The sequence below is a fragment of the Cotesia typhae genome, unplaced genomic scaffold (genome assembly GCF_013202065.1).
Source record: "Cotesia typhae breed Kobodo isofemale line unplaced genomic scaffold, CoteBio_Ctyphae contig_123, whole genome shotgun sequence".
In the NCBI taxonomy this organism is placed as follows: Eukaryota; Metazoa; Arthropoda; class Insecta; order Hymenoptera; family Braconidae; genus Cotesia; species Cotesia typhae.
Window position 1 is genome coordinate 270,353 of NW_027423715.1, and position 25,337 is coordinate 295,689.

At 28.0% G+C, this 25,337-nt stretch overlaps 2 protein-coding genes across 5 annotated transcripts in view; one reads left to right on the forward strand and one right to left on the reverse strand.

The window, feature by feature from the left end:
- Slo2 (slowpoke 2) overlaps positions 1-25,337 on the reverse strand; it is a 114,005-nt gene that overhangs the window by 75,788 nt on the left and 12,880 nt on the right. The gene's annotated exons all lie outside the window — the stretch shown is intronic.
- Positions 11,496-24,900, forward strand: LOC141535824 (venom metalloproteinase 3-like). 4 transcript variants are annotated; one of them, XM_074255981.1, is made up of 8 exons: positions 11,496-11,579; positions 22,986-23,132; positions 23,266-23,320; positions 23,396-23,565; positions 23,645-23,808; positions 23,874-24,026; positions 24,182-24,316; positions 24,392-24,900. In XM_074255981.1, the coding sequence occupies exons 1-8, from the start codon at positions 11,544-11,546 to the stop codon at positions 24,459-24,461; spliced, it is 930 nt and encodes a 309-aa protein (XP_074112082.1). In that variant the 5' UTR covers positions 11,496-11,543; the 3' UTR covers positions 24,462-24,900. The 4 variants fall into 4 exon arrangements, with proteins under 4 accessions (XP_074112082.1, XP_074112090.1, XP_074112098.1 ...); XM_074255989.1 differs by lacking the exon at positions 11,496-11,579 and adding an exon at positions 13,138-13,604; XM_074255997.1 differs by lacking the exon at positions 11,496-11,579 and adding an exon at positions 14,367-14,492.

Genomic DNA, 25,337 nt, shown 5'->3' on the forward strand with positions numbered 1-25,337 from the left:
AGTATTTTTAATTTTTTTTTTTATAATAAAAATTTTTCATTGAAATTTTAACTTTAATAATTATTTTTTAGACTAAAAAAAAAAATTTTTAAATATTATTAAATCTCAGTTCAACAACTGAAAAAGTTTTATTCAGCAATTAATTATAAAGTGAATGTAAATTTGACGAAATGTGCGTCGCTTGATATATTAAACTATTATGTGTCTTACGAATAATATAAACATGTTGCAAGACCATCTCGTTATCTTGAAGATGTCATTACTACTAGAAGCAGGTGACATTAGTTTACCCAGAAGCTGTTTTGTCGTCAAACCCCGGTTGTTAACGAACCTGGTTACATTTATTTATAGAATCTTTAGTGTTTTCAGTGACTCAAGTAATATAAAGGCGCTCAGACTTAACAGGATGCGTAAAATAAAACTGAGAAAAAACAGAGAAGTTTTCTGAGTAGAGAGTTTCCGGACGTGGGCTTTACTCGAAGACGGAAGTTTTAGAAGTGAAGGTTGAAGGGTAAGAGCTCGCCCTCCTTTTCATCCTCACCAAGAAAGTGCTCTTCTCTGCCAACACTTCTTAACCTTTAATGTCCTCTCGAATCTTTTTAACCACCCCAGTGAGGGTGTAGTAATGTTTCTTTCACTTGTATTATTAGCTCAAGCACTTTATTTACTTAGATCGAATAAATACGTACAAATTTAATGACAATGATAACGATAATGATAATGAGGAAAAGTTACCTGGGAATCTGAAAGGCTATTTCGTCGAGCGAGTCGCTGGGCTCTAGTGGCGCTCGTTCGAACAATTTACTCGGCCCCCGGTGGATCTTTTTGCAAGACTGCATCGAACCAGCCGTTGGTTGGGATTGGTCCCCACAATTGGTCCCACGTTGCCCGGGCTGACCGGTTCCGCTGCATTTCTCACGTTTTTTCTGAGCTTCTGCTTGACGACGCAAGTTGTGCAGCCGAAAGAAGAACACCGACATTTCTATCCCACAGTTGTGTCATTTTCGTAAAATTTATTTTTTGTGGGTGTGTTTTAGTGTAGTGATTTTTTTTTTTTTTTTTACTAAACAATTTTACTTTTGAAAGTTTACAATTTGTCGTGTAAAATTTTTAACAATTTTTTAGGAAATATTTATACTGGCAACAATTTACATGCATGACGAATTTTTCAAAAATTTTACTTTAAAAATTAATATCTATAAAATTTCAATAAAAATCAAGACTTGTGCGTTTTTTGGACTTTAAAATTAAAAAATTAATTTTAAAAAAATAAACAAAAACATTAAGTGTAATTTATTATAAAAAAAAAAAATTTTTTTTATGAATAATAAACTTTGATTTTTATTGAAAAATATTAAATGTTTTATTGAGTCCTTTTTGTCCCACTTTCATTTAAATTGAAAAAAATCAAGATCATTAAATAACGAGCAGTCAAACATACAAGCAAATATTGGCATGTTGATTGTTGATCTAGCCCATTTTGGGCTTAACCCAAGCCAATCAATAAGTAAAGATTGAATAAACATTTTGAGGTTTAATTGATAATTTTTGAAAAAATTTTCCACTATCCGGTAATTTTACGGAATCATTAAAGAAAAAACTATTTTACTGAAAGAATAAAAATGAAACTGATTGTAAAAAAAATAAAAACAATTAAAAATTGCTGAAGATTAAAGGAAATCACGTGACCGGTGATGAATATTATCGGTAGTGGAAGAGATAACTTTAATCTTGACAGCTTGACAAATCCTTTAATTTGGTTTATCATCATTTAGTCTCGCAGATTAAACAAAGTATTGCAGGGCTTGAATGGAGCATAATTCGGCAACAATGCGGTGAAAATTGGGAACACGGCTTGAATATAGACACAGTGACATGCAAACGTTCATTGTGTACTCATGCTAAACATGCGGCACATGCCAGTCGATATACAGGGTGTCTCTGAAGTGGCGGGAGTAATTGTTGGGGTCGATAGAGAAAAAAATACTGAATCGAAAGTTCCTGAGCCAAAAATTTTTTTGGGCCATAGAATTTGAGTTATGAATTAAAAACGATAGCCAATCAGAAGCGCGCTATTCGAGAAATGAAAATGAGCGGGGAAGTAGAGGAGACGCGAGAGTGAGATGCTGCAATAGCAGCTTACTCGCTCACACAAAGCCGAGCATGAGAGGGGATTGTGACGCTATGAGCCGAGTACGTAAGTGTGAATGAGTGGATGTATGAGGTCGCAAGCGGACGGCTTAATGTATGAGTGTGTGTCCGTGTATCGCAGCATTATTGGAGGCGTTGTAACGCTGAATTAAAGCTAACCGGGTACTCTAAGACAGAGGAAAAATTTTAATTTTTATTTTTATTCGAAAAAAATTTAATAAAAAAAAATAAAAAGGCCCAAGATTTAACCAGACCCACAGAAACGGAGAGTAAATTTTTAATTCTCATTTATTTTGCTGGGGATTATTTTCAAATACAAAAAAAAAAAAAAAAAGGCTAAGATTCAACTGGAATCTTAATTGCTTAATAAAAGGAGTAAAGTGTAATGATGTGAATGCAAACTAATAACATTAAAGTAAAGTTATCCTTGAACTGCCGAAACACCTGTAGATTTTTTTGAAATGATTTCTTTGCTAAGAAAAAGGGAAACTAAAATATCAAAATTACTAAAACGTGAATGCCATTTCTTTTTCATATTTTCTTCGACATTTTACCTGTCAGTGAATAAAAAGAATATTTAAATTGAAATATCAAAATTATAAGGACTTGAATTCAATGTTTTGTTAATTTATCATTTGACATTTTACCTATCAATTAAGTGATAAATAATTTAAATTAAAATATCAAAATTATCAGGGCTTGGGTGCGATTACTACTTAATTTGATACTTGGGATTTTACCCGTCAATTCATTAGAAATTTATTTCAATTATAAGATCAAAATTATGAGAACATGAGTGCGATTTATTTTTAATTTATTATTCAGGATTTTAACAGTCAATTGATTGATAAACAACTTTAATTAAAATATCAAAATTATCAGGACCTGAGTTCAATTTTTTTTTTTAATTTATTATTTATTTACCTGTCAATTAATTAAAAATAATTTTTATAAAAATATCAAAATTGTTCGGACTTGAGTTCAATTTTTTTCTTAATTTATAATTTGACATTCTACCTGTTAATTCACCGATAGATAATTCTAATAAAAATATCAAAATTATTCGGACTTGAGTTCAATTTTTTTCTTAATTTATAATTTGACATTCTACCTGTTAATTCACTGATAGATAATTCTATTAAAAATATCAAAATTATTCGGACTTGAGTTCAATTTTTTTTTAATTTATCATTTGACATTTCGCTTGTTGATTAAGTGATTAATAATTTTAATAATAATATCAAAATTATCAGGACTCGAGAGCGATTTTTTTAGTATATTTTTTTACATTTTACCTGTCAATTAACTGATAAATAATTTCAATTAAAATATCAAAATTATTCGGACTTGAGTTCAATTTTTTTTTTTAATTTATTAGTTGACATTTTACCTGTTAATTAACTGATAAATAATTTTAATAAAAATATCAAAATTATCAGGACTCGAGAGCGATTTTTTCAATTCCTTATTTGACATTTTACCTGTCAATTAATTAAAAAATAATTTTAATTAAAATATCAAAATTATTGGGACTTGAGTTCAATGTTTGTTTTAATTTATTTTTGACATTTTACCTGACGATTAATTGAAAAATTATTTTACAGAATAATTCCCAGCAAAATAAATGAGAAATGAAAGTTTTCCATCCGTTTGGTTGGGTCCGGTTGAGTCTTGGGCAATTCCTTCTGTTTTCAAAAATTATTCCGAGCATAAGAAATAAGTAATAAAAATTTTCTATCTGTTCGTTTTGGTCCGGTTGAGTCTGGGGCCTATTTTCTTTTTGAAATAATTTTGTCAATTAATAATTGATAATAAATTTTTCAATCAGTTTTTATCGTCTTGTCAAGATTAGGCTGATTTTTGTTCAATAAATTTTTGTTTGTTATTGAAAAGAGAAAATAAATTTTTTTGCATTCTTCTATTCTTGGCTCTGGTCGAGTCTTGGGCATTTTTTCGTTTTTAAAAATAATTCCTAGCAAAATGAATGGGAAATAAAAGTTTTCGATCCGTTTGTTTGGGTCCGATTGAGTCTGGGGCCTATTAATTTTTTTTTAAGAATAATGTTGTTAATTAATAATTGATAATAAAATTTTTCAATCAGTTATTCGAAGTCTGTTTGAGATTGGGCCTTTCTTTTCAAGGAAAATTAATCTTGGTGATCAAGTAATAAAAAATTTCTATCCGTTTATTTGGGTCCTGCTGCGTCTTGGGTCTATTTTTTTTTCTTAATAATTTAGTTAATTAATATTTAGAAATAAAATTTTTCGATTTATCTTTTTCGGGTCCGGTCGAGTCTTGGGCAATTTTTTTGTTTCGAAAAATAATTCCCAACAAAAAAACAGGAATAAAAGTTTTCTTTCCGTTTGTTTGGGTCCAGTTAAGTCTGGGGCCTATTTTCTTTTTTAAAAAATTTTGTTGATTAAAAATTCATTATAAAACTTTTCAATTATTTTTTCTTGCTCCAGTCGAGATCAGGCCCTTTTTCAAAGGAAAATAATTTTGCTGATTAAAAATAGAAAAACAAAGATTTTCAATTTATTTTATTTCGGGTCTGGTCGAGTCTAGGGCATTTTTATCGTTTTCAAAAATAATTTCCTGCAAAATAAATAAGTAATAAAAATTATTTATCCGTTTGTTTGGGTCCAGTTGAGTCTAGGGCCTCATTTGTTTTTTTAATTAGTTTTGATGATCAACAATAAAAAATAAAATTTTTGGATCATTTTTTCTGGGTCCGGTCGAAATTGAGCCTTTTATTATAAAAAAGTTAATTATGATGATTAAAAATGAATAGTAAAATTTTTTATTCATCTCCCTTTCGGTCTGATGGAGTCTTGGGCATTTTTTCGTTTTTAAAGATAATTTCCAGCAAATTAAGTAAGTAATAAAAATTTTCTATCCGTTTGTTTAAGTCCGGTTAAGTCTGTGGCTTATTTTCTTTTTTAAATAATATTTGATTAATAATAAAAAATAAAATTTTTTAATTAGTTTCTCTTAGTCTGTTTGAGATTGGGCCTTGTTTCGAAAAGAAATTAATTTGGCTGATTGAAAATGAAAACAAAATTTTTCAATTTATTTTTTTTTTTGGGTCCGGTCGAGTCTTGGGCGATTTTCTTCGTTTTTAAAATAATTCCCATCAAAATAAATAAGTAATTAAAACTATCTATCTGTTTGTTTGGGTCCGGTTGAGTCTGCGGACTATTTTTTTTTTTTAAATAATTTTGTTGATTGAAAATTAATAATAAAATTTTTAATCATTTTTTTGCTCCAGTCGAGATTGGGCCTTTTTTAAAAGAAACAATTTTGCTGATTGAAAATAAGGAAAAATTTTTGTACTGTTATTTTTTGGATCCGATCGAGTCTTGGGCATTTTTTCGTTTTTAAAGATAATTTCCAGCAAATTAAGTAAGTAATAAAAATTTTTATCCGTTTGTTTGGGTCCGGTTGAGACTTGGGCCCATTTATTTTTTATAATAATTTTGTTGATTGAAAATTAATAATAAAATTTTTCAATCATTTTTTCTTGCTCCAGTCGAGATTGGGCTCTTTTTTAAAGAAAAATAATTTTGCTGATTAAAAATAAAAAATAAAATTTTTCATCCATCTCTTTTGGATTCCAGTTGAATCTTAGCCTTTTTTTTTTTTTTGTATTTGAAAATAATCCCCAGCAAAATAAATGAGAATTAAAAATTTACTCTCCGTTTCTGTGGGTCTGGTTAAATCTTGGGCCTTTTTATTTTTTTATTAAATTTTTTCGAATAAAAATAAAAATTAAAATTTTTCCTCTGTCTTAGAGTACCCGGTTAGCTTTAATTCAGCGTTACAACGCCTCCAATAATGCTGCGATACACGGACACACACTCATACATTAAGCCGTCCGCTTGCGACCTCATACATCCACTCATTCACACTTACGTACTCGGCTCATAGCGTCACAATCCCCTCTCATGCGCGGCTTTGTGTGAGCGAGTAAGCTGCTATTGCAGCATCTCACTCTCGCGTCTCCTCTACTTCCCCGCTCATTTTCATTTCTCGAATAGCGCGCTTCTGATTGGCTATCGTTTTTAATTCATAACTCAAATTCTATGGCCCAAAAAAATTTTTGGCTCAGGAACTTTCGATTCAGTATTTTTTTCTCTATCGACCCCAACAATTACTCCCGCCACTTCAGAGACACCCTGTATAGAGAAAGACCGAGAGAGGAAGAGTACAGAGGCCAATTGAACATGTGGATTTTGAGTTTACAGAATGCTTTGCGTCACGAAGGACCACTCTGTATTTCCGCTCACGTTGGCCCTTTTTTAATGACCATTGAAGTTAAGTTCAATAGTAAAAAATTTTCGTAGTCAATTAAATTTCCACTTAAATTTTAAGTGTAATCCATTCTTTATTAAAAGATTATTTTTGCATAAGCCTCTTTAATTTGAAATTTATAATTTTGAGGACAATTTCCATCGGCGTTTCACGAAGGACACTAATTTATTTTCCCAAGGAATTATTTTTAAATAATAACTTATGCATTAAAGGTAACTGCTATCTCCGAGATAATTATTTTTCCAGCCCATTAAAATTAGTTTCATCTCTCGTAAAAACCGTAAGCTGACAGTTTTCTCTCTCTGACTTTGACAGTATGTAATTTTCTTTTTAAAATTCTCTTCACTCATCTTTTTAATTGCGAAAATAATTCCGTGAAATTACAGACTAACATTTTTTAATATAAATTTTTGTAATCCCCCGCTGGGGGCGTTAAAAAAATAAAATAAACAGCATTAAATCTATGGAGTGTAGGCTTTAAAAAAATGTGAATAAGAAAACCACCCTGAGCGGGTTTGAGATTCCACTGGGACAAACTAAAGAACTGTAGGTGGGTATAAAAAGTCTTGGTAAATATTAAGTGAAGAAAAGTACAGAGGAATAAAAGACTTGGAAAATAAATAAGAGAAGTTACTTTAAGTGAAACAAAGAAGCGATGTTCCGTATAGTATAGTATGATGTACTATATGTTTATTATTGTTCCTCAAGTCTTGAGGCGTAAATTTATGCGAGTTCATCGACGCGCAAAAGCTCACCACGACCGTACCCACGGGCTATTTTCTCGGCATAACTCTCCTGAAACTTGTTGTAAGAGCGATTCTGTGACTATGACTATGATTCTACGTCTGTCGATTTAATTTATGAGCATTGTATCTCGCACTCAAGAATAGAGACATGCTTGCATTCATTTATGTATGTATTCATTGTGTTAGGATAGGCTCCTTATTTTGTTTAATTATTTGCCTCCTAAGGAAACTTTGCTTTGCTTTGCTTTAAAAAAAAAAATTAGACTTGAATTGTAGATAAAATATTCGAAGTCATGGATTTCTTCAAATCAATTCGACGCTCCCATTTTAAAATACAGTTTCAGAATTTTTTGACCTGGATATTTTTAGTAAGGTTGCATTTTTTAACACTTTAAATATATACAATCTGATGTAGTTTTTTTTACATATTTTTTCTATATATCTTTTCTACATAAATTGAATTCTCTTTCAATTTATAAATTTAGTGCAATTTTTTTTCTTATAAAATATGAAAAATTTATGAACCAAACTTATGTTTATTTTATATGTTTTTTTACCGAAAAATTCTATAAATTATTTTTTATATGAATTATTTATGAAAAATTATATTAATTATTTATTTTTATATATAATGGAATTCACACAGATAAATTAATATCAGATATTTTTTGAGTAAGTTTCTCCAAAATTCATGGAATATTTAAAAATACTATTAAAACTGAGGAATAAAAATTTTTTTACTAAATGTAAGAAGCATTTTAAAGACTTGAGACAAGAGTTTATCTTATTTAAACAGGGACCACTCTGATGTATCTACACTGATAAAAAAATTGACTTGATTCAAGAGCCAAACTTGAAGAAATGATTTTCTTGAGTCAAGAGAATAAATTCTTGAGGTAAGAAATTATTCTTGGCCTAAGAAAATTTTCTTGTTTCAAGAATTTATTCTCTTGACTCAAGAAAATCATTTTCTTCAAAACGGAATTCTTGGTTCAAGAGTTTAGCTCTTGAGTCAAGTCAATTTTTTTATCAGTGTACAAAGTGTGAGAGAATGTGTATCTTTATTCTTGGTGATTAAAACAGTTAGTAGTATTAAAGGGTTTAGCTTTGAAAGGAAGAGTAACTATTTCTCGATAGGATTATCCAGTCGTTGTTGTAGTCGTCGTGATGACCACAACGAAAATGCCATTGGCACTTGTTTTTATATATATTGTGACCTCATTTAAAGCAAGTTCGTTTTGCAAGACTGCACTAGTTCTCAACGACAGGGGATTTCTCTTTCACCTCTTCCTCCTTTTCCTCTATATTGTATATTGTACACATCCGAGTATCAGAGTGCTTCGTTTTCTCCGCGGGGAAATGCTGCTGGAACTCTCCCGAAGACTATTACTTCTCTTGTTAAGTCTTACTGAAATCTTATCTACGATCGTAACCGCTGAGTTCCTAGATCGATAAATTTTTGCACTCGGCGAGACGTCAAAATTTATAAATAAAATCCAGACAAAAATACTAAAAAATTTACAGTGATTTTTTCACAGATGCTTTTTTTAAAATATTTATTTTCGAGGTGAAGGGATGCATTTTTTAGTCAGAAAAATTTTTTATTAATGGACCAGACAGTTGATTACTATTTTACACTCATCGAACGCTTAAAAAAATTTGATTAATAATTTACAAATCTGATTTAAAATTGTTATCATGAAAAAATTTATAACTTTTTTTTGTTATTATTTAATTGAAATAATTGATTTTACTAAAACTGATGATAATTAAATCTAGTCATGTGTGTTGCTAGGCAGACCAGTAGCGCCACAAAATTCTAGACTGATAACTTAGAAAGTTAAGTTCTCAATAAAAAATTGTCGATTTCTGATCCAATCATTGATTATAAAAATGTATTTTAATTGTTTGTTTGTTTGTTTGTTTTTTTTTTTTTTTTTTTTTTTTTATTGAGGGAAAAGTTAAATTTGATCGACTAGCTCCAATAAGTCACCCAACAACACGGTCGCAAAAAATATTGTTGCTTTGAATTTTAATTGAATAGAGATCAATATTGCGTAGGAAATAATAAAAAAATAGAAGATATGTTTGACAACAATTTAAATAAAATGGACACACCAACACAAACACAGAACATCGATCTGTCCACAATATAATCGGTATGGCATGGTGTAGTCTATCTACAGAGTAATCAACGTGAACGCTGTGGGTATTATGCAACCTTAATTAAATCGGTGGCAGTGGGAATAAAGCCAGTGACGCCGGATGACCCATGCGAGATCGAGAGAACTCCTAAGGGAGCATCAGCATCATCACCTCCCTTCACCGCCCCCCAATCAACGTCAACTATATCCTTGTATCTTTGTGTAAAAACGATAAGAAAGTAAGCAAGAATAATTTGCACTTAAACTCTCCAATTAGTTGGAAAGTCTACCAGTGATATATCTCGACGTCTGACGAGACACTTTGAAATGTAAAAAATTTGTGGAGTGAATTTTTTTTTATTTAATTAAAATAAACAAATGATTTGACGTAACAAATAAATTTTAATTAAAAAAAAAATATGATAATACTTTTGTTTTAGTTTCTACAAGTAACATTTTTGATCAATTGTCTATAATAATCAATATTTTTCAACTTAAACTTCAGATAAATTTTTTCAAGTATTTATTAGTAATTTTGCAAATAAAAATTTAATCTAATTGAAATTTGTTTTCGTCTAAAAATCTGTATTGGAATTTCAGCAATAAAAAAAAATCTTTAAATTTAAAATTTAGTTATTTTTTTTTTTTAGAGAAGTTCTGAAGTTGGAATAAATATATATAAAGTATAAATATAAATTGGCAACGTGAAGTGGAGTTGGGTGATGGATCTTGGGGAAAAAGAAAAATCGGAGGTTCTACAGAGCGCTGAGGAGCGTATAGTTAAACTTTGGTAAAGTGCACTTAAGGTGCTTGACCCCAATGAAACCTATGAATAGCTGTGAAGGGAATCATTTAAAGTTTCTACGTTTGAAATATCTTTACAAAATAAAAGTTTTTATTAAAAAAAAAAAAAAAAAAAAAGAAAGAAAAAAAGAAAAAAAATTGTGTATGAGCTTTAACTTTACGCGGTTGCGGTAGTATTACATCTTTTCTGGCTTCCTAAATTAATGCATTGATCTTTTTATGCATGTATGTTCAATTAGTTTTAAGTGAACCGGAGCAAGATGTATAAGTTACTTTATTTCTTCGGTAGTTAAGATTAATTAGCGTGAATGAAAATAACAATCAGATAGTGATAAGGGATATTGTAATAAAAAATAAATCAGATTTTGCGGGCCTTAAATTTCAATTTACCCGGTTAGAATGCGGCTCAGGCAGAGGCTAAACTTACCAACGGAATCAACCGAAATTAACCGGTCTATTTTTAAATATCTGTCGATATCGGTATGGATTGAAATGTATAAATGAGCCACCGGCTCGCCGGGGTAAGTGAAAATAAAGTAAGATAATCTTAGCATCATTTTAACGGATTACCGTTTGCGTTAGCCAATTTTAAAATGAAAACGAATTGGTATTAAGTCAAATGTTTTTTATTGAGACTTAAACTTTTATTGAGGGAGAAGATCAAGGTCGTAAGTATTTGATATCCCAGGGATCGGGATATGAGTACTGATATTTATTAGAGGTTGAATTTCTTTTGCGATTTTTTTAAAAGTTATATTTTGTTAAAAATTAGATCGAGATCCGGAGGCACTGTCGTGCCTCAAGCCAAGTACACGTTCAACAACACACATGAAATGTGTGTGAACGTGTAGGCGCGAGGCTACAGTGCCTTTATTCTCGAGTCAGATGTCAACATAACCTCACTTTATTTTCAACTTGATTTATTTTATTATTATATACATGTCAACACTTGTCACGCGCTTTAAATAGTTTAATTATTAGTTCTTTTTATAAAACAGCAATAATTATATAATTTTTTTCATTTTTTAGCGTTATCTTAATTTATAAAATTTTCGCTCCCCCGTTTTTCGATACTACGAAAGATTTTACTAATTTCGGTCGAATTTTTTATTTCGAAGTTGGTACTTTTCAATTTTCTGCGTATAATATACCACCGAGTATTAGAGTTAGTCCGTTTCCATTTAACGCCTGAGATCCTCTCCGGATAGTTACTCTGTTCCAGATTTTTTATTTTTAAGTTGGTACATTACATTTTGTGAGAATAGTATACTACTGTATAGTATCAGAGTTAATGACTTGAGTAGGGTTAATGACTTGGTGAGGAAGGGCTGAAAGAATTGTCCGTAAAATCGCTTTTCATATCAGTTCTCTGGCTCAGTTATCAGAAATGAAAAAATTTTGGGTACTCAATGACGCACGCCAAGTAAGTCTAAAAAATTGTTTTTATTCGTTAAATTTATCACAAAATTTTTTCAATTATGAAAGATCATAACGGCTACTTGGTCTGTTTTTTTTTTTATTTTACATCTTTTTGTAAAATGATAATTTCTCCTTGGCATTTTTGTAAATCAAGAGTTGTGAACGTGTACTTGGCGTAATTTTTTACAGTGGAACTGTTTTTGTTCGGATCATATATAGGCCTATCAGGCTATGTAGAGTAAGAAAAAAAATTTATTAAAATTTTTACGTCATTTAACATGTCGCTGTCATCAATAATTGGTTTAATAGTTAATTCAAATAAAAACAGATGTCAAATAAGATTCTTAAAAGAGTAAAAAAATAATTTTCATTATAGAACTCAATACTTCAGAATTTAACTCTTTCATAGTCAGAAAAATTATTAATAGATATATAGGACCATGTACACCTATATGTATTTAATTTTCGGAGAAGGTCATTTGTGGACATATCAAAAAAATTTTTACCGGTCAATGAATTTCAAATTTAATTAATTATCCAATCGTTAGCACATAAAGGTCTGAAATATATTTCAATTTGTAATCTAGATTCATATTTTGCATAGATAAAGGTGAAGAATAGACCAAAATCCATTATCGATTTTATAGAAATACCTGAATAGAAAATTATATAGCTAAGTTATATGTTTTCAGAGAAAATTGAAATACCGTAAAGTTGGAGAAAAATAAATACGGAGAAAATTTGTTGGGCTTTGATAAATTTATTTCTTTCAAACATTTATCATTTTGCAGAAATAAATATTCAATCTTATTTTATAAATTATTTACACAAAAAAATAAGTTACTATAGAGATTTTTTTGAGTAAAATTTTTGAACGTTTTTGAAATGAATTTTTTTTTTTGTGGAGATTCAAAACTACTTTTAATTTAAAAATTATAAATATAGCCGGACCAAAATATTTTATCACGGTTAAAATAAAACTTCGCGGTCATGACATTTAATTTCCAGGTGACATCAATATAATTGCATTGATATGTATTAATGATTATCTCCAAACCTGAAATGTTACAAAATTTAATTATTTGAACTTCGCCACGGGTGAGTAATATTAAATATTAAGGCAATCAGAAAATACCGAGAGTTAAAGGATGAATAAAATATATTATTTCGTTTAAAGTTCACGGAATTAGTTTGTTGTGTAGTGACCAGAGTTTTAAATAATTTAAAAGAAACGTTTATTGAGTCAAGGGTTGTCAGGGACTATTATATTTTACTGTGACAGCTCCAAAGAGTTTTAAGAATTAATATGAAAATTTAATGTTAGCAGATGACAAAAAAGCATTAAATTGAAGGACTAATTAAGAAATTCAATTATTCTTTATATAATACGGACATGAAAGCTCTCGAAGTAAATGAACACAAAGGAATTTTTCATTGACTTTGGTACTTTTGAACGACAAGAACTTTTATTTTTGAAAGAAATATTCACTTACATGACCTCATTAAGCCCCAACAATCGAGATCGAGGGTGAGGGTGTATTAAAGGGCAATCGATCTTGTAATTAACCGTACTAGTAGGTGTTTGAGCGGAAAACGGTTCAAACTTACGGAAGTTGATTTCTTACTCGGGTATAAATTAGAATGAAATTACTGAGAGTTTTAGTTTTGCGAAAGAATTTTATAGTAGGCTTGTAAATAGTAATTGAGTACAGAGTACAGAAGAAAGTTAAACAAAGAGAGAATTGTTAATAGTTTTAGTTTACTATTTCTCAGTAAATTTAAAACTTAACCTGTTGGCAAGTTGGTTTCGTCTTGTTGAGAGTTTGTTGTTGGTTATATGTTATGTTTATATATTATTAATATGTGGATTATGGAAAAGTGAGTTAGCGCTAGTGTAAATAACATTATGTGAATTTGATGTTGGTTTACGGAAAGTTTAACATGTTAAAGTTTAATTCTATGATGGTTAATTATTAAATAGACCATTGTGATTTAATATTTGATGGTTACTATTTATGTGGTTTACGTTGTAAGTTTATTTATTAATATGAGGTAGAACGAATATGTCCTTCATATCGTTAAACTTTGTTAATTATGATTTTAATATTTTTACGAGAAAAAATTATTTGTAGAATTTTATAATGAAATTCTTGACATTTTTCCATTAAATATGTAACTATTATAAGCATTATTATTACTATTATTATTATTATTATTATTATTATTATTATTATTATTATTATTATTATTATTATTATTATTATTATTATTATTATTATTATTATTATTATTATTATTATTATTATTATTATTATTATTATTATCATTATTATTATTATTATTATTTTTAATGAGAATGAAAGTGGAGGCAAATATAATGAGAAAATAATGTACTTACAAAGGTCAGTTGAATAAAAAGTATAAAAATGAATAATAATCCGAAATGACTATTTTAATGAAAAATGGGTTTTTTTTTATCGCGGATTAAGTAGTCGCTCCTCAGAAACTAAGTTAAATTGAAATGGTAAATTATGTAAATTAAAATTTATGAAAATAAAAAAATAATAGATACAATTATTGAGTAGATATATATAATACACTTTGAAATAGAGATATTTGTCTGTAGAACAGGAGCACAATGATGAAACGATAACAGTAACCATTTTAATTAGATAGTAACAGATACAGATTAAAGTTAGACGAGCATTAAACGCTCTTAAGAGTAATCTCAATACACTTAGAATAGCAAACTCAACTGGTCTTAAACCTTTAACTATAACGACTAAACTGTGTTTTCCGCCCGAATAAACTAATGCACTAATTTAATCTTTCATCCGTAAACGTATTTTACGAAATGCAACGCCCTGTATCGAACGCTAATTATTTTAATTACACCGTCTGCCGTTTGATAAAATAAGTAAGTAGAAGTTCAATCTTTATTAGCGAATAACAAGAGCGATGAAAATAAAAATTTGTGATTACAGAATATTAAAATATGGATGGTTTATATTATGATTATATAATCATGATATCATGTATGTATTTAATAAATAAATACTATTTATACATACATGATATCATGTATGTATTTATTGAAATGGTAGTGTATAGTGGAATTGTATATAATAGTAGGATTTAGTGGTATTATCTTTGTTTAATCACGATGGGACATAAATCTCTTCCTCTATGTACCGGATAGTGTCCGAACGAAAACATTTCTCAGGGTGTGTATATACATCTACATGACTATGTTATAAATATATGTAAAGCTTCGGTATATCGTGGCGTTTATGCCGATGTAAATAGGTGCATAGGTAGAAGGGAAAATGCAAATATTTGTCGGATATATTTTAAATTGTTATAAACTGTGACTGTCATGGATTATAATCCATATTATAATTATAGGCAATAATACCTATACAATATTTGTGGAAAATGGATTTTTTTTTGTGACAATATTTTACACAGCTCAATTATTATTATCATTATCAGCAATGAAAAATGTTTCGAATTTACAGAATTTTATTTTATTTATTAACTTTGTGATTTTACCAAAAATAATACCTCTAATATTTTTTTGTGTAAATAATTTATAAAATACTATCGAATATTTATTTCTGCAAAATGATAAATGTTTGAAGGAAATAAATTCATCAAAGCCCAACAAATTTTCTCCATGTTTATTTTCCCCCAACTATACGGTATTTCAATTTTCTCTGAAAACATACAACCTAGCTATATAATTTTCTATTCAGACATTTCTATAAAATCTATAATGGATTTTGGTCTATTCTTCTCCTTTATCTATGCAAAATATGAATCTAAATTACAAATTGAAATATAGTTCAGACCTTTATCTAACCTAACGATTAGATAGTTAATTAAATTTGAAATTCATTTACCTGTAAAAAATTTTTTTTCTCACTTACGAATTTTTTTTTTTCTGTATATATATTCACAGATCCTCTTTTCAATGAATTTCTATAAATTCATTGATAGCCTCTACTTTTTAATTTCAACTGATGAAGTAACCAAAAGTCACGTTGATGGAAATGCAAATACCATTATTACGCTAATTAAAAGGAGCTAATATAACAGAGGTTATATAACAAACAGACACAATTACAAGCCGCGCGTCAAAACAACATAATGCATTCGTTGCATTAATTTATGTAATCACAATACAACAACAAAAAAAATCTACTAATAAAAGAAAATAATTTAAAGCAAAACTCTATTAAATACGCACATTAAAATCAAAATTATTAAATGACAACTGACACCAACAGCGTGCAAAAAGTTTACAGAACATAAAAGTTACTTATAATAATAAATAATACCTGGTGAAGTTTATCGTGTTTTCTTTATTGAAAAGTTATAAAACTCGTTGATAACAGTCGTGTCTTGTTGTTAACGTCAATCGTTAATACTTGTGTTAAAGTACTTTTATGCTCGTTACTCAATTATTTACAGTCGAGTACCGGGAAAAAATCTCGGTTCGAATAGTAAATAAAATAAAATTTTACTGTTATAAATTTATATAAAATATTTATTTGTTCATTTAAAAATGGCCCCGTCTAAAGATATGTTGTATATCAAATATTTCAAGATATATATTTGTATATAGATAGATAAGTAGTACTTTGTTTAATATATTTTTTTTTGGTCCGGATATTGATGTTTGATGCGTTGGCAAAGGAATAAATATTGAAAGCGTTACTCTGGATAATGTACTTAATTAAAGTATTTGTTCGGCGAATAATTCCTTCGCGGATTTCGTGTGGTTCTTTTTTATTCTACTTTATACTTTATACTCTTTAGATAGTTTTTCTCCAGCTCTACTCGGAGGGTATGTGCAGTGCAGCTAATGATACTTTCCAGCTACGTATCGAGGATAATGTCGAGAGCTTTGTGCTTATGAAATAGACATTCATGGCGCCCTCTTGTCATTCAATTGCCTGTGAGTGTACGAAAAAAGAAAATATTAAAAGGATAAATGATAAAGGAAATTGATCCTTTTAACTTTGATAATCTATTCATGGATGCTATTGCGTCGAGTATTTATTAAATTTCATTTATTTTTTTATTAATGCTAAAAAAAGTAATACGCTGGGATTTTTTTTTTTTATAAAAAGATAAAATTGTCACTTTGAAACATTTTTTTTTTTTTTAACGAAAAGTGAATTTTTTTTATTGGAATAAATATGATTGATTTTTTGGTCCATCCAAAAATTTTTCACAAATTACCAAATTTGAAGAATTTAAATAATTATAAAAAAATATAATTATTACACGGAAAAAAGTCACCTAATTCTGTTTCGTATTTTTTATGATAACCTTTAATTCGATGAGATCGATTTTTTTAATATTCACTTCAACAAAGGTTACGTATAATATTTATAAAATTTTTATTTTAGACTTCACCAGACCAGATTTCACCCGGAAGATTAAATACCCTAGCCATACCGTGCTTTTTCACTCCAAAACGGACATCATTTATTTTCTGATATTTTTTTATATTTTTATTATTGATTTTATCTTTATATATTTTTATATCTTATCTCATCAAACCATTTGAAAAGATGTTGTAAATATGTATAGTTTTTTCACTTGTCTCTAGTAACCTTTCACAATCTATTGAGGCTTTGATACCTGATTAAAGCAATAAATTATAAATAATAAAAATTTTTTATTTTCTCGCCAAAAATGTTTCATGTTTGGAAAAAAATAATTTTAATTAATTATTATTTATCAAATTTTCTCAATAAAAAATACGATTTTTTCACACATGAATAGATTTATTTTTCATGAGAAAAAAAAATTGTTGACATGTAATATATCTTTTAAATGTAGCACATAAATTCTTTCTGTATGTATTTACTTGACACGACTTTTTGATCTTATAAATTTACAGCCATATTTTTTTGACTTGTCAAGTTAAAAATTTGAACAAATCTAAAAGTCAATATTCAGTAATTTTATACTTAATACTTATTATCATCAGATGATTCATGAATTTGGGGATAATATGTAAATCAATGTAAATTATCTCGGGATTAATGCTCAATGTTCTATTGTACGAAGTTAATAACCATTTTTATCATCATCATCAAATAATTCATAGTTTGAAAGCATTGTTCGAGGATCAAAATAAAGAAATGAATAAATCGATCATTTATATGAACCACTTCCAAAAAATCGAGTCATAAAACAATTTTCTGAATGCATAAAAATAAAAAAGAAATTAATCTTGCAAAAATAAGAAATTACTCAGTTCTGAAATATGAAAACACCAAAAATTATATATCTTTTTATGACTGACATCTTTTTCCGGCGGCCTACTAACAAGGGAGAAAAAATGGCGTTATTGACTTTCGATCAAAATAAATAAAAAAATAAAACAAAGACGGGGATAAATCTTTGGTAATAAAATTTAAATAAAAAAGGACATGAAAAATGAGACCGAAGTTATTAAATCAATAAAAAAAGGTTCAGATTGTAGAATCCAGTGAAGTAAACAAAGCACCAAAAGTTAAAAACGGCAATAAGTCTGTCAAAATCGATGATACGTTTGTCAATAAATTTGACACGAAATTGATGAAATATGCCAGCGAAGAGCGGAAAGATATATTCGCTGGATTCCACACATTATTGACTTGCGGACTTTAGAAGAATCTCAACCCATTTACCAAAATAAAAGAAAACTATTTTTATTTTTCACTGTTATTTATTCCCTCGGTTTCTGATTTTACCTATGAAAAATAAATGATGTACAGAAAATAGCCCTTGTCATAAATTGAATGTGTGTAGGTATATTCTCAAGTTTCATGTTTCATGTGTGACGTTCTTTTTTTTTTTTTTTTTTTTTTTTTTTTATCTATCACTATTATGAAGAACATGGAAAATGCCAATATCCAATTTTAGATGAAAGTGCAGTCTTTTTTCGGTTACGTTCACAATCGATTTCCGATCAACTACATTTCAGCAACAAATTCGTTATCAGTAACTCTCTACAGACGCTGAAGTCACTCGAAGTAGTTTCTGATAGCATCCAGTAATTGAAACAGACCCTCGAGTATCCTAATTGATAATTAATCTAGAAATACTCAAACTCTATTCAACATTTCGTATCATATTTTACTTTGCTTCACTTAATAATTATTAATTTAATTAATTTTTAATTTAACACAATCTTTAATTATTTTCCGCCAGGTCGCGTGTTGCTTTATGAGAAAGGTCACACACGGTTTATTTTAGCGAAGGAAATTAGTTTTGTTATTGACTGACGTTTTCACCGGCAGATTTTTCGGTTAAAAGTTCTGAAAGCTCAACATATTCATGACCGGGAGGGAAAGAAGTTAAATGTTTGTAAAAAAAAACACTTGAGAAGAAATTAGGGAAATTTTTATTCATGAGATTTTTTTTGTTCAAATAATTATTGTTTTTGTTTTGAAGATCAACTTCGGGTGACTTTGTGAGAAAATTGAATTTTACTCTCGATAAGTGATTAAAATGGATATTATTAAAAGGTCTTATAAAGTTTGAACTTGTAAATAAAACTCGAACTAACTTGTGCAGAGGGATCAATGTTACAGGCTTTAACTAATCTTAAACTCGTCATAAACAATAAATAAAATAATAGACTTCAAAAGCTGATGAAGATAAATTTTTAAATTAATATTTTTTTTCAATAATAATTAGATAATTTATATATTTAATTTTATAAAAATATTGAACTAGGTTATCTCGATTGAATAAAAAAATTTTTTTTTGTGTTATTATTCTGAAGTATTTTTTAAAAATCAATCCTTTGTTAATGTTATAAAATATCTTCATTTATTTACTTTTAATTAAATTTAATCAGTGCGAAGTTTTACTTCGAAGATATTTTTTATTTTATTTTACAATGAAATATAAATTTATGAAACTATTAAACTTGATAAATGAATAAATTATAAAAGTTACATTTAATTAAAGAATAATTGTTTAATTGACGCTTTATCACTACGGCTATCTAGATTAATCCAAGGCTCCCCTGAAGGATTTACGGAATTAAATTTCTATTATGAAACTTTTTATTGAGATTAGTATCTCACTAATTAATTTACAATAATAATAATAATAATAATATGATAATAATAATAGTAGGGAGGATTATATATTAGTTCAAGAGAAATAAGGTCAATTGGAAGTGAAGTGAGTGATGAAATTTAGCAAAGAAGGGACGAAAACGCTCACGAAACTTCAAACATACTCACGTACTGGTTTATTTAGTATGCAACCTGTTTACTGATTCCCTTTCGTAGAATCTCTGACAGAAAAAAAAAACAAAAGAAGGTTACTTGATTACGTAATTGAAAGCGAGAACATTTTTTTATTTTTTTCTGTTTTTTCTGTATATGTAAAATTTTTTTTTTCTTTCTAAGTATAAAAAAAATTAATTGGTAAAATTAAAAATAAAAATTTTTCTTTCTATTATTATATTAAGCTAATCCGATCCATTTAATTATTTATTTAATAATAATAATCATTTTTTAAACATCAAACTGAAAATAAATTTTTTTAAAGTAATTGTTGGCTTAAAAAAAAAATTCCAGTAAAATTTTTTTCAAAAAACAATTTTCATAAAAATTTATAAGAATTTGAAAAATTGACAATTTCAAAAAATTATTTCCCTTTAAAAATATTTTTATAACTCCGATAATAATCTGGGATGTGTGGCTGATGCATGATATAAGCATATTTGTATTAAACTCTACTACGTCAATAATTATAATTATAATTTAAGGAACTCTGTTAATGGCTCTGCTATTGGGTTCAGTGTTTGTTATAAAATAAAATAAATAAAAATAAAAATTACTATTATTAAAAATTATTATAGATTATTATCAAAAATTTTTAAAAATAAACTTTGCACTTGACATTAAATATAAAATATTAATCTTAGAAAAAAACATCAAACACCATCGATTGATAATATTATCAGGAGACAGGCTTCAAAGATCTCAAGCCGCAAGAATATATCTCTCAATTTCCTCCTTCATTATAGAAGCATCACGATGCTGACATCGATAATAGATACTAGCCCGGAAGACTATTGTCCTCGATTTACTTTTATATTCCATCGGATAAATTGTCCTTCGCCTCTTCGACCATCACCGCCCAAAAACTCAAGAAAGTAACAAAAATACCCGGTAAGAAAAATTGAAACCGGTTATTTTTAACAAACCAGTAGCTTTTGATTATCAGTGACATTTAATCTAAGAAAATCGTCACGTCAGAGCTTTGCAGTTGTCTCAATTGAAGATGCCGTAATAATCACAAGGACTTGCCGTAGATCGGGATTAGACCCCAGAGCAGCTTCATTAGTCACTTTTGTTTGTTCTATAGCTCTTTAACCTCGCCCGTCATTACTCGTTTCATTACAATAATTTATTCAAGCCAATGGGAGCATACAAGATTATTAGTAATGTGGACGAGATGTTCATTAGTGACGAGAGTGAAAGAATTCAAGAGTAACCTTTTGAATTTTTTTTACTTTTTTATTCCTAGTAAAATAGGAGCTTCATTCTTTTTTAAGACGAGGGTGAAAGTAAAACAGGTCAGACCTAATTAAATTAGATGGCACCTTTGATACGTTTTCTAGGAAATTTTCATCAGACTTACATTAAGAGTAATGTTTAATTTATTTGGTTGTTTGTTGAAATGTTTACGAGCTTTTTTTTTCTACTTAGTTTCTAAAAAAAAATAAAAATAATTTGAAATATTTTTTAGCCACAACCAATACTTTTGAAAACTATGAATAAGTTCTATAACTTAATTTTTTTTTTAATTTCAAATTTTGGAAAAAGAAACACAGATAGAGCAAAATTGATACGAACCTTTTTTGTAATAAATAGAATTTTCGATAAAAAACGTTTCTTATGTTTTTCTCGAATTTTCAACAGCTAAGCCAGAATTTTAATTTGAAACTTGAGAATTCAAAATATTAATTATTAGCAAAAATTTATGAAATTTCTAAAAAAAAAAAAAAAAAAAAAAAAAAGAATTGAACGAATAATATTAATTATTGTTTAAAGAAAATTTGCGTTAATTGCGATAATGATGATGATGATAATAATGAATTAAATGTGGGCGAGGAAATTCACCTGTTGAATTGAATAAATCAAAACGCGGATGTGTTCGTGCGGTTGTTTATTCACTTTTATCAAACACATATGATCAGAGTCATATTAAGTTTTATTATTGTGATAAACCGGCACCGTAATTAATAATAAATTATTTAAATTTCAAGAAAGCATTTATTGTAATGGAAATATGGAGATTTAAAATTATTAAAAACCTTGATTCCGTAAATCCAGGAATTCGTAATTTCGATTTATTCTTGCGGCTCTCTGATTACTTTTTCCTCCTTTTGTTTTCAAATAAATTACTAATCTCGAAGGTAGAGGGACATATTTCTTGTTTTATTGACAAAAACAATCCCAGATAAAGTATGGCCGACGAACATTGACACCGGTGCTTTTTTTAGGTTTATTTACTTTAGGGGTAAGTGACTCGCCGATTTATTGACACTTTGATGCTCGTAAAGTCGACAGGGTGTCAGTCGATCAACAAATTTTAATACTGTGGAAATATTAATTTTTTTTTAAATAACCACTGAGGTAAATTAAAATTTACAAGCTTCCTCTTTATCTAATTAGAAAAAAGTTGTCGAAATATTTCAAGGAAATTATTTAATTAAAGCAATAAAAAATTGTTAAACAAATTGAAAAAAAAATCAAAAATTTATTTTTTAAATTTGAAATAAATAAAAAAATTATCAATTTTATGCTTTCAGTAAGAAAAAATAAATTTAGAACTCCGATAGTTTATTTCTGATAACACTAATGTCTCAATCTGTTGACGTTAATCATAATCTTTATCGTTCGATAATGACATCGCGCGGGCCATTAACTGGCGTCGTTATTTTATAGACAAATAAATAAAATCTAACCTCAAACTCAATTTATATGTTTAAATGCTTAAGAATAAAATTTTTAAATAAATAATGAAGTTTTTGTTATTTTTAATAACATTTTTAAGCGTCTCTTTTGTCACATCTTTTTCAACGGTAAGATACATTTTTTACACAAATTTATATTTTCTGAATTATTAATTATGACCTACGATTCCGGGGATTTGAACAAACATTTATAAGCCTATCGTTCACATTCGAATTAATAATTGACCCTATGAAGTATTCATTAAATCTTTGAATCTTAACCACCCTATGAACATCAAAATTATATTACAGACGATAATGGGTTGTGTAACGATCCAATTAAATTATTATCATTATCTAGATTAATATTGTTATTAATAGTTTAATGATTTATAAATTAAAAAATTTTCCATAAATTTTTTTCAGAATTTTTTGGACGTAATTAAAAGTTTAAGTACATGTTCTCCTTACGATGAAAATGAAGCAGAACACGGAATTATAATTCGTCCAGTGACTCCAGTTTATTTGATACATTATCCCGATAAGAATGTGAAACCTCGAATGTTTTTGAGGGTAATTATTCAAAATAATTTATTCTAAAGCCAAGAATTTTTTTTCGGTATAAAAAAGATCGGTAAAATGCAAATCAATTTATTTGTTAAAAAATTTTATTACTTCAAAGATATTGAATGATTTTAATTTTTAGGTTCTTGAAACTTCGTCATCCTATGATTTTTATAACAAAGCAAAATTGTTACCAGGTAAAGAAAAAATTTTTAGTATATTTTTTTTTTCATTCAAATATTAAACAATTATTTATTTTATTTTCATTTCAGACGCATTAGTTTTGTCAATACTAGTGACAGTCGACTATAATTTGTACAAAACTCACGGTGACAATATGATAAATCACTTATTATCATACTGGAATAACGTGAATAAAATAATGGAAGAACTAGATAATCCGAAAATAAAGATAATCCTTCGAGGGATCGCTGTACCGGCAGTAAGATATTTTGTTTATAATCTCGTTCACTTAAAAACTTTTATAGTTGATACAAATGATAGATGATTTACTTTTGTAGGAACAAGACATATTTGATTTAGTGATCGAAAATAATGAGGATTATCCTCGAAAATATTACCCGATAGCTACGGTCGATAGGATGGAAGAGTGGTGGAAGGAAAATTACGACCGATTTGAAGGTCTTCCTGATACTGATATTGATGTTTTTATTTTCCAAACGTCGTGAGTATTTTTTTATATTTTATTTTTGTTTTAATTATATATTTTTATTGCAATTATTCCCTCAGCTTTCCACTGGCAGGTAATAATTACAATAACCTCACGGGCTCAATAAATTTATTTGATTGTAAGCATTCTTCTTTTGAGGACGGTATAAATGTCGCAGTTGTCTCAGATACTGGATTCTCTGAGGTGGTTGCAGCGCGATTAATAGCTCAAGGGTAAGATAACATTACATTTGTATAAAGATAGTTATTAAAATTTATAATATATGCTGAAGATAAGAATTGTTTTACATTTAATCTTCAAGAGAACAAATTTAGACCAATATTAAAAATAAAAACTTTTTTTTTATTGAACTTTAATTTATTTTTAGATTCGGGGTCGAAAATGATGAATTTTTAGGGTGTAATACAGATTTTATAATGAGTACTTCAACTATTCATAAAAATTCTTTAAAATTACCTCATTGGTCTGAATGTTCAAGAAAAAGTTTTCAAAAAATTGCTAAGTAATTATTTTTATTTTTAATTAGTAATAAGTAATTAGAAAACGACGGAGAAAATTAAAAAAAAATTTTTTTTAGGAATGAATCGTACTCATGTTTCACAATGACAAAAGATCATTTTTATTACTCAGAATACGATGAAGAATGATGAAAAAATTGTTATTTATATTAATAAATTAATAAATAAAAGTTTTATCAAAATTGTCAACGTTTTCAATAGATCAATATAGATTTCACCAAACATCCGGTTGATGATCCTTGAACATGATATATCAATCAATAATTGAGTAGAAAAAATTTCGACACTCAAGTGGGTTCTTACCGAGGCTAGGTCATCAAAAACCCGTTATTAAATCATTTGAAGGAGAGATGAAAAAAATGTAACGATTTTTCTGTCCTTTTATCAAGGTCATTAATCAGTCATAATTTATAGAAATTTAAATCAACTTTTAACACCGGGAGAAAATGAATTTTTAATTATGAATTGATTTTGGTTGCTGAGACGAAGGAACAAAATTTAATTTTTAGAAAATTTATCATAATGATCTGAATATCATGAGTTAAATAAATCAATTAAGAAAACTCGAGTAAATAAATCATGTTAAAAAAAATATATATTTTTTATTTATTGCGGAGAATGAAAATACTTTATGGAAATTCAAGTTCAGTTATTTATGACGCGATCCTAACGTGATATATTGTATAGTAATTTTGACCGCATGAAAGGTAACTCAAATCAAGTATAACTTTTTTTTTTTAAGTTGAATATTTTTCTCTATTTTAAAAAATTTTTCTTCAATAAATCTAATTAGAAAATCGTTCATTTTTCTTGATTACAAAACAAACTAGCCACAAAGTTAAAAGTGGGCCGTATTTTTTATATAAACTCTTATAAAGCTTTCGCAATAGTTAGTCCTATGCTTTTTCTCGGATACTTTATTTTATTTAATTTTAAAATTGATCTAAGGTGTAATTAGAAAACTAATTAAATTTCTGAAAACAATATTTTCTACAGCCCATTTTT

Excerpts from the sequence above, each read along its gene's own strand:
- LOC141535824 (XM_074255973.1), top strand. The coding sequence starts at position 22,626 with ATGAAGTTTTTGTTATTTTTAATAACATTTTTAAGCGTCTCTTTTGTC. Across the intron at positions 23,133-23,265 it reads AACCTCGAATGTTTTTGAGG|GTTCTTGAAACTTCGTCATC; the intron begins GTAATTATTCAA and ends TTTAATTTTTAG. Across the intron at positions 23,321-23,395 it reads CAAAGCAAAATTGTTACCAG|ACGCATTAGTTTTGTCAATA; the intron begins GTAAAGAAAAAA and ends TTTTCATTTCAG.